Source organism: Mobula birostris, chromosome 2, assembly GCF_030028105.1.
Source record: "Mobula birostris isolate sMobBir1 chromosome 2, sMobBir1.hap1, whole genome shotgun sequence".
NCBI lineage: Eukaryota > Metazoa > Chordata > Chondrichthyes > Myliobatiformes > Myliobatidae > Mobula > Mobula birostris.
Genome location: NC_092371.1, coordinates 8,885,875 through 8,896,158, shown reverse-complemented (window position 1 = coordinate 8,896,158; position 10,284 = coordinate 8,885,875). Strand labels below are relative to the sequence as shown.

The window sequence follows — 10,284 nt, the reverse complement described above, 5'->3', positions numbered from 1 at the left end:
CTTTCTCATGCAGTGCTCTTTGTCAACGTCCTTGTAGTTGGTGTGGGCTTTTCCTGTGATGGACTGGGCTGTGTTTGGGTCCTGGTTGCTGTTTCCATACCAGGCAGTGGTCAGAAAGCCCTCCACGGTGCGTCTATAAACGTTTCTCAGACCGGAGAGGAGCTGGTCAACGTGTGGCGGCCAAATACTCGCGAGGGCGGCCAAATACTCGCGGGTCCATCTTGCAGCTTCTGCCTCCTATCTCTTCCCCACATCACCACCCCCTCCTGTACCTGTCTCAGGGGAGAAACCATCTGCTGATTATGTAAACCCCAACCCCAGTGGCTGCTGAGGTCACGCCTCGTCCCACCCCACTGTCTCTTTTTCAGATTAGATTAGGTTATGAGGACACGCAGTCCTCTTTTATTGTCATTTAGTAATGCATGCATTAAGAAATGATACAATATTCGCTTTCACTCCGGTGTCTCCATCTGCTCTCGGGTGAGGCCATCGTTCCCAGGACGTGTGTGTGTGTGTGTGTGTGTGTGTGTGTGTGTGTGTGTGTATCTCTGTCTGTTCACCTTCACTCTCCCCCACCCACGTGTCTCATTCACCTGACCCCGTCTCCCAGCTCCAACTGCTCTCCCCACTCCTTTGGCACACCTCTTACATTATCCATTATCTTACATCTCTCCCCCAGTCTGCTCGGGACCCCCGGGTCTCTCCTCCCCCTGCCCAGCCTGAAACGTTGACCAGTCCCCCCCCACCCCCCCAACCTCCACAGACACCACTGCACCCGCTGAGTTCCTCGGCCGGTTCTGGGGCGAGTTGGAGGTGCGTCGGCCGCGAGTTGGAGGGTGTTGTTGCGGGAGGGGAGGGAGGGGGTAGCGGCGAAGGGGCGATGTGATGCGTCCGGGGCGGGTGGGTGTTCACGAGCCTGACTATTTGGGCTCCAGCGCGCACCCTCCCTGCCTCGCCGAGCCTGACCCGCCTGTTTGTCTTCTCTTGCAGAAGTGCGTCAGCAGAGGGGAACTCCTGGTGTCGCTCTGTTACCAGCCCGTCACACACAGGCTGAGTGTGGTGGTGCTAAAGGCCAGGCACCTGCCCAAGATGGACATCAGCGGCCTCTCAGGTAGTAGTTATTTATTCCAAGCCTCCCTCTTGAAGCTCTTGTGTCCTTTGGTAGAACAGGACAGGAATAGGCCCTTCGGCTTGCAATGTCTGTGCTCAACCCGATAAACGAAACCTCAGATACCGGAGCTGAAGTTAAATGCAGAACGCTACAGGCCCCTCAGCCCACAATGTTGTGTTGACCCTTTAACCTACTCCAAGATCTATCTAACCCTTCCCTCCCACAGAGCCCTCCATTTTTATTTCACTCACAGGCCTATCAAAGAGTCTCTTAAATGTCCCTTATATATCTGCCTCTCCCACCTCCCCTGGCAGGGTGTCCCACACACCCACCGCTCTGTGTGTAAAACAAAAACCTGTCTCTGACATCCCCCCCTCCCTTATACTTTCTACCAACCATCTTAAAATGATGTCCATTTTTGTTTCTGGCTGCCCACTCTTATCATCTTGTACACCTCTATCAAGCCACTTCTCACCCTCCTTCACCCCTTTCATAGAACAGTCAGGCCCCTCACTGCCTGCCGTGTTGAATTAAACGAAAACTCGGACACGAGGTTCTGCAGACACTGGCAATGCACACAAAGTGCCGAAGGAACTCAGCAAGCTGAACAACATCTGCAGAGGGGGCAAAGAGCTGATAAAATTATTTATGGTTTATTACTATTTAATTATTCATGGTGCAACTGTAACGAAAACCAATTTCCCCCGGGATCAATAAAGTATGACTATGACTACTATGAAGGGTCTCGGCCACAAACACCGACTGTTTATGCCCCTTCTGCCTGACCAGCTGAGTTCCTCCAGCATTTTATGTGTTTGTGTGTTACTAAACCAAAGTGGCCAGCTGGTGGTATAGTGGTATCGGCAACAGACCTCGAGGCGAAAAGTCCCGGGTTCGAATCTCCTTGCTTTCCTCATAAAAACAGTCAAATTCTACGAAGTGGCAAAAATGTCACCCGCTTCTCCACAATGCGCAAAAAGGAACACCAACTACACTAAACCACTTCTGCCTGCACACTATCTGTATCCCTCCATCCCTACATATTCATGTGCTTCAATCATCTCTTGCTTCCACCACCCACCCACTTACTCTCTATGTAAACTGAAACTGGCCCCACACACATCTCCTTTAAAATCCACCCCCCCCTTCGTACTTGATGTCTGTACCCTGGGAGAAAAGGTTCTGTCTACTTATCTACTCCTCTCAGACTAGAGACCTCCCAGGTCTTCCCCTCAGCTTCCTCTACTCCAGAGTAAAACGACCCATGTTTGTCCAGTGCTCGTACCCTGCAATCTGAGCAGCACCCTGGTGAACCCCTCCTGCACCCTCTTCAAAACCTCCACATCCTATAACGAGGGGAGGGGTAACCGGAACTGTACACAGTACTCCAAGTGCGAGTGAATACAGGGAAGCCCGAGGACAGAGACTCCTGTCCCACTGTTAACGTCAAAAGACCTAGAGCAGAATTCGGCCACACGGCCCATTGAGTCTATTTCATTTTCCACGGCTGATTTATCTTCCCTCTCAACTTCATTCTCCTGCCTTCTCCCTGTAACCTTTGACACCCTTACTAATCATGAACCTATCGACCTCTGCTTTAAATACACCCAATGACTTGGCCTCCACAGCCATCTGTGGCAATGAATTCCACAGATTCACCACCTTCTGGCTAAAGAAATTCCTCCTCATCCCTGTTCTAAATGGACGTCCCTCTATTCTGAGGCTGTGCCCTCTTGTCCCAGACTCCCCCAGTATAAGGAACAACTAGAATCTCTCATGCAGAGAGAGTCGTTTAGGTGTTGGGCCTCTCAGTCTGATTAAGTTTATTCTTCAGTGTGCGAGTGTGTGTGTGTGTGTGCGTGTGTGTGTGCGTGTGTGTGTGCATTATGTGGATGAACTCTTGACCTCCCAGCGGACCTTGTTGCGGCCCTTCCACTTTAAAAAAAATCTTTTCATTAATTTTTCCAAGATTATAGACAAAATAACAATGTTGATATAAAGAGAATGGAATAATCTTATTGTTAATAAACATATACAGAAAAATTTCAGATAACAGGTATAGTAGACTTCCAAACTCACGATGTAATTAATCATAGAAAAAAAGAAATAAAAAAACCAAAGAAACCCCCCCCAAAAAAAAAGAACTAAATACTAAATCTAACAAAGCAAACGGAACAAAACAAGGCTAGACCAATATCTTAAATCGAACAGGTTCAGTAATGTCATCAACCCCGCTCCTCTATTCAGATATTTTAAGTTAATACAAGGGATTCGGAAAGGTCAAATTACGTCATATGAAGGTGTTGAATAAATAGTTTCCAAGTCTCTTCAAATTTAACTGAAGGATTAAAAATATCACTGGACCTCAGTACGTGTGACAGTAATGAAGCAGTTACCAAAGGGGAAGGGGGAAGAGACTTGGAGGGAATCTGAGGGGGACCTTCTCCACTGGAGGGCGGTGAGTAGCTGGAGCACACTGCCAGAGGGAGCAGTGGGCGCAGGGTCACTGCCAGAGGGAGCAGTGGGGGCAGGGTCACTGCTAGAGGGGGCAGTGGGCACAGAGTCGCTGCCAGAGGGAGCAGTGGGCGCAGGGTCGCTGCCAGAGGGGGTAGTGGGCGCAGGGTCGCTGCCGGGGGGGGGGTGCAGGGTCGCTGCCAGAGGGGGCAGTGGGCACAGGGTCACTGCCAGAGGGAACAGTGGGTGCAGGGTCACTGCCAGAGGGAGCCGTGGGCGCAGGGTCACTGCCAGAGGGAGCAGTGGGCGCAGGGTCACTGACAACATTTCAGTGACACGAGGTCCTGCAGATGCTGGAAATCTTGAGCAAGAACACACACAAAATGCTGGAGGAACTCGGCAGGTCAGGCAGCGTCTAGGAAGGGAATAAACAGTCGATATTCTGGCCAAGACCCTCATCCAAACAGATCACTGGAAACGTAAATTGATGTAGTACAAAGTGAAAAGCAGTGCCAGAATACAGAATAGAGTGTTACAGAAACAGACAGAGTACGATACAGACGGATGAAGTGCGTGAGCCACGATGAACTAGATAGAGAGGTTAGGAATTCATCTTTAGGGTGAGAGGCCCATTCAACAGTCTGATAACAGCGGGATAGACACTGTCCTCGAGCCTGCTAGTACGCGCTTTCAGGGTTTTGTACCTTCTGCCCGATGGGAGAGGCGAGGAGAGAATAGTCCAACATGGGAGGGGTCTTTGCTGACACTGACAGCTTCACTGAGGCTCCTCTCGACCCTGGTGGTACGTGTTCTTAACCTTCTGCCCAATCGAGAAAAAGTTATCATAGTGGGATTATATTATAAACACGAGATTCTGCAGATGCTGGAAATCCAGAAGGACACTTACAAAATGCTGGAGGAACTCAGCAGGTCAGGCAGCAACTACAGAGAGGAAGGAAGAGATTATGGGAAGGGTGGACAGCCTGAAATATTGTCTGATTATTCCCCTCCAAAGGTGATAGGTGAGATCGGGTGAGGGGGAAGGTGGGTGAGTGGGGTGTGAAGTGAAGCTGGCAGGTGAGGTGAGATCAGGTGAGGGGGAAGGTGGGTGAGTGGGGTGTGAAGTGAAGCTGGCAGGTGATAGGTGAGATCGGGTGAGGGGGAAAGTGGGTGAGTGGGGTGTGAAGTGAAGCTGGCAGGTGATAGGTGAGATCGGGTGAGGGGGAAGGTGGGTGAGTGGGGTGTGAAGTGAAGCTGGCAGGTGATAGGTGAGATCGGGTGAGGGGGAAGGTGGGTGAGTGGGGTGTGAAGTGAAGCGGTCAGGTGATATGTGAGATCGGGTGAGGGGGAAGGTGGGTGAGTGGGGTGTGAAGTGAAGCTGGCAGGTGATAGGTGAGATCAGGTGAGGGGGAAGGTGGGTGAGTGGGGTGTGAAGTGAAGCTGGCAGGTGATAGGTGAGATCGGGTGAGGGGGAAAGTGGGTGAGTGGGGTGTGAAGTGAAGCTGGCAGGTGAGGTGAGATCAGGTGAGGGGGAAGGTGGGTGAGTGGGGTGTGAAGTGAAGCTGGCAGGTGATAGGTGAGATCGGGTGAGGGGGAAAGTGGGTGAGTGGGGTGTGAAGTGAAGCTGGCAGGTGAGGTGAGATCAGGTGAGGGGGAAGGTGGGTGAGTGGGGTGTGAAGTGAAGCTGGCAGGTGATAGGTGAGATCGGGTGAGGGGGAAGGTGAGTGAGTGGGGTGTGAAGTGAAGCTGGCAGGTGATAGGTGAGATCGGGTGAGGGGGAAGGTGGGTGAGTGGGCTGTGAAGTGAAGCTGGCAGGTGATAGGTGAGATCGGGTGAGGGGGAAGGTAGGTGAGGGGGGAAGGTGGGTGAGTGGGGTGTGAAGTGAGAAGCTGGCAGGTGATAGGTGAGATCGGGTGAGGGGGAAGGTGGGTGAGTGGGGTGTGAAGTGAAGCTGGCAGGTGATAGGTGAGATCGGGTGAGGAGGAAGGTGGGTGAGTGGGGTGTGAAGTGAAGCTGGCAGGTGATAGGTGAGATCGGGTGAGGGGGAAGGTGGGTGAGTGGGGTGTGAAGTGAAGCTGGCAGGTGATAGGTGAGATCGGGTGAGGGGGAAAGTGGGTGAGTGGGGTGTGAAGTGAAGCTGGCAGGTGATAGGTGAGATCGGGTGAGGGGGAAAGTGGGTGAGTGGGGTGTGAAGTGAAGCTGGCAGGTGAGGTGAGATCAGGTGAGGGGGAAGGTGGGTGAGTGGGGTGTGAAGTGAAGCTGGCAGGTGAGGTGAGATCAGGTGAGGGGGAAGGTGGGTGAGTGGGGTGTGAAGTGAAGCTGGCAGGTGATAGGTGAGATCGGGTGAGGGGGAAGGTGAGTGAGTGGGGTGTGAAGTGAAGCTGGCAGGTGATAGGTGAGATCGGGTGAGGGGGAAGGTGTGTGAGTGGGCTGTGAAGTGAAGCTGGCAGGTGATAGGTGAGATCGGGTGAGGGGGAAGGTGGGTGAGTGGGGTGTGAAGTGAAGCTGGCAGGTGATAGGTGAGATCGGGTGAGGGGGAAGGTGAGTGAGTGGGGTGTGAAGTGAAGCTGGCAGGTGATAGGTGAGATCGGGTGAGGGGGAAGGTGGGTGAGTGGGGTGTGAAGTGAAGCTGGCAGGTGATAGGTGAGATCGGGTGAGGGGGAAGGTGTGTGAGTGGGCTGTGAAGTGAAGCTGGCAGGTGATAGGTGAGATCGGGTGAGGGGGAAGGTGGGTGAGTGGGGTGTGAAGTGAAGCTGGCAGGTGATAGGTGAGATCGGGTGAGGGGGAAGGTGTGTGAGTGGGCTGTGAAGTGAAGCTGGCAGGTGATAGGTGAGATCGGGTGAGGGGGAAGGTGGGTGAGTGGGGTGTGAAGTGAAGCTGGCAGGTGATAGGTGGAAGAGGTAAAGGGGCTGAAGAAACTGGAATCTTCAGAACGACATGTTTTCAGTGTCTGGATCAGCACCTTAATTGCTTTGGTAATTGGTTTTATACTGCCACACATATCGATGTACAGTGAAAAACATTGTCTGGCATGCCATCAATATAGGTAATTTACAAACAATAAGCTAAATAAACTTACACAAGGGAAAAGGAATAACAGAATAAAGAAGAGGGGTTCTCATTGTAAAGTACTGAATATTGAAAGGCCTGGATAGAGTGGACGTGGAGAAGATGTTTCTATAGTGGAAGAGTGTAGGACCAGAGGGCGAAGACTCAGAACAGAGGGATGTCCCTTTAGAAGAGAGATGAGGTGAAATTTCTTTAACCAGAGGGTGGTGAATCTGTGGAATTCATTGCCACAGGTGGCCGTGGAGTCCAAGTCATTGAGTATATTTAAAGCGGAGGTTAATAGGTTATCGATTAGTCAGGGTGTCGAAGGTTACGGGGAGAAGGCAGGAGAATGGTGTTGAGAGAGATGATAAGTCAGCCATGATGGAATGGTGGAGCAGACTCGATGGGCTGAATGGCCTAATTCTGTTCCTATGTCTTATGGTTAACTTACAGAAAAAGTTCAGTGCAGGCAGACAATAAGATGCAGGGCCATGCCAAGGTAGATCGTGAGGTCAAGAGTACCAGGGGACCACTCAATAGCCTTCTAGTGGTGGGATAGGTGCAGCATTTGAGCCTGGTGGGACGTGCTTTCAGGCTTTTATATCTCCTGCCGAAGGGAGTGGAAAGAAGAGAGGATGTCTGGGGTGTGTGAGGCCTGTGATTATGTTGGCAGTTTTAATGAGGCAGTGAGATGTGTAGACAGAGTCCATGGAGGGGAGGCTGGTTCAGAGATGTGTCCACAACTCTCTGTAGTTTCTAGCCGTCACACGCTGGACCAGAGAGGATGCTTTCCATCAAGGCCTGGGCGAGGAGAGGATGTCCGTGGTGAGAGAGGAGTGGGCCAAGTGTTGGGGATTGGGATTGATACACCTGGGTGCCCAATGGTCAGCACGGGTGTGCAGGGCCAAATGGCCTGTTTCCTGTATAGTCCTGACTTCTGCACAACTTTTGTCCTCTCTCTCTCTCTCTCTCTCTCTCGTCCCTCTCCCCACAGACCCCTACGTCAAAGTCAACGTCTACTACGGTCAGAGACGGGTGGCCAAGAAGAAGACGCATGTCAAGAAGTGCACGCTCAACCCGGTCTTCAACGAGTCCTTCGTCTTCGACGTGGGTGCCGACAGCCTGCGGGACGTCAGCGTGGAGTTCCTGGTCATCGACTTCGACCGGACGACCAAGAACGCGGTGGTAGGGTGCGCGATGCTGGGTGCCAACAGCCCCAGCCCCAGCGGCCTCGATCACTGGCGGGAGATCTGCGAGACCCCCCGAAGACAGCTCGCAAAATGGCATCCCTTGATTGAGTATTAGACCCAGGGAACGGGAGGGGAGAGAGAGAGAGAGGGGGGAGAAAGGAGGGTGCCTGGAGCTTGAACCATATACAGGAACTCGGATCTAGTGGTAGAAGAAAACTACGTCAAAGAAAAACTGTGACAAAAAAATATTCTTGTTTGCTGCAGTGTGACCCACTCACGCTGTCGAGTTCAAAAAAACCGTGAGTCTTATGTATTCCACAAACCACCCAAGTTACCTGCATGTCTAACCGAAGCCTGTACCTTATTTGCAAATACTTAACGCACTTTGACGTTGCCCAATCTTGACCTTTGTCCGTTGACCTGTTACTTTTGTGTGTTCTCGGTGAGGGAGCGTTGGAGGAAGCAGGTCAGAGGTGGGAGACCCCGCCAGGTGGTGAGACCGACCTCGAGCGTTGGCGCGCGGCATTCCCTGACAGGCTGGGCGGCCGGGAATCCGGGGGGGGGTGGGCGCTGGGGGATTCTCGGCTAGACTCCGCCACAGGGAGGGCCGCGAGAGGTTGACGGGGGGTGGGGGGAAATTGCTTTGCACCTGACCCACGGATCAGAGCGCTGGGGATGAAGGGATGGGCCTATCCGGTCTTTTTATTTGAGGAAGGAGGCCGTTCGGAGGAGGGGGAAAGAGGGTGAGGGAGGGGAAGTTAAGCAAGATGGATGTGGGGCGACATTGCTGAAAGGTAGCAGGTTCTGAGAGAATCTGGGGGTATCCAGGACTGGAGGAAACAATCTCAGCTGCCTGTGTTAGGCAGAGAATTCTTTCTTCTTTTCCGGGAGAGTTGAAGAAGATCTTTGGGAATCTGGGAGCTTGGGGGTGGTGGGGGAGAGTCGTTAAATATATCCACGGCTGTGACGGGCAGATTTTTCGGAACTGTGGTCCTGAAGCAATGAGGATGGTGGGGCGCGGATTTTGTGGGGAGGGGTGTTGCGGGGTTCCCTGTCACCTACGGTTTCTCCCACCCTCACTCAGGCTCTCTGGGGTGGTCAAAAGGCCGCAGGGCGAAGGGAAGTCCACTGAAGCAGGCGGTGAAGGGATGGAGAAGTTGATAGGCCGCTCGACCCGTCTATTCTAGCCTGCCTCAGAGTGATCCCAGTCACTCCCCCTGCCCCCCTTGCTGCCCTGCGACCTTGTCTCCCGTGAGCCCATCCGCGCCTCCCCCCCCCGGGCTCCCCCGCCCCTGGTTCTCCTGGTTGCCAGTTAACTCACTGACCCCGCACTTCAGTGGGGCGTGGGAGAGAACCGCAGCACCTTGGGGGGCAGTGGGAGCGTGCAGACTCCGCAGGGATTTCTGGGGGGGGGCGCTGGGTAGTGACACGGATGAGAGCAGTAGGGTGGGATGTAAAGACAGTGGGGGGGGGGTCTATACCCTGTCCTCCAAGTATTTCCCAATCAGATTGATATTGCGAACAGTTTTGTGCCTGTTACTCCAGGAAAGATGTGCTGACCCCACATCCAGCTCCCTCCCCCCCCCGACAATGAACCCAGGAATGTAAGGATTAACGTATGAGGACTCTTTGAAATCTCAGGGTCTGTACTCGGTGGAGTTCAGAAGGACGAGGGGTGGGGGAGATCTCATTGAAACCTACTGGACACTGAAAGGCCTGGGTAGAGTGGATGTGCAGAGTCTTACATCCAGGGGCACATCCTCAGAATAGAGGGACGTCCCTGTGGAACAGAGATGAGGGGGAGTTTCTTTAGCCAGACTCTGTGGAATTCATTGCCACCGATGGCAGTGAAGGACAAGTCACTGAGAATATTTAAGGCAGAGGTTGATAGGTTCTTGATTGGTGAGGGAGTTAAGGTTTCCGGGGAGAAGGTGGGAGAATGGGTTGGAGAAAAATAAAATCAAACACGATTGAATGGTGCGGCAGTTTGATGGGCCGAATGGCCTGATTCGCTCTGTATCTAATGGTCTTGCAGTTCGGATTACCAAACCTCACGGCCACGTTGCGAGGTACTGAGCGGATGGGCCAGCCTCCAGCACCCAAATGGCCTGCACTCTCGGGGGGGGGGGGGGGAGACGATGTGGGATGCGCTGCTTTCCAGCGAGCCCAGGGCTGGGGCGATGGTTCCTCCGTGGGGAGGAGTTCGGGGTTGGAAACCACCTCTGAGGTGCGTGACCGCTCCGCCACATCACTAGGGTGACCACTCAGCAGGGCAGGGTGGTTGCACGCAGTCGCCCCAACATCGGAGAGTGCAGGGTGCTTAGTACAGCTAGCAGTCCCCCACCGCACTCACGTTCCAAGCTGTTGGCCCCCTCCCCCAACTATTTAGTTTAAACCTCCATAAAGGCTTCGCCCATAATTACAAAGAACCTCCAGTAATTACAAGGATATATATAGTTATAGTTATCACGAGCTCCT

General features: G+C 53.0%; 1 protein-coding gene across 2 annotated transcripts in view; it reads left to right on the top strand.

The window, feature by feature from the left end:
• The window catches only part of syt11a (synaptotagmin XIa), a 27,875-nt gene extending 17,928 nt beyond the window's left edge, over window positions 1–9,947 (top strand). The window contains exons 3-4 of one of the 2 annotated variants that reach the window (XM_072282336.1): window positions 991–1,111; window positions 7,611–9,947. In XM_072282336.1, coding sequence (XP_072138437.1) covers window positions 991–1,111; window positions 7,611–7,921 — 432 coding nt within the window. In that variant the 3' untranslated portion in view covers window positions 7,922–9,947. Of the gene's footprint in view, window positions 1–990; window positions 1,115–7,610 lie in introns of both variants that reach the window. The other variant, XM_072282325.1, reaches the window with a different exon arrangement.
• Window positions 9,948–10,284: the final 337 nt, after the last annotated feature.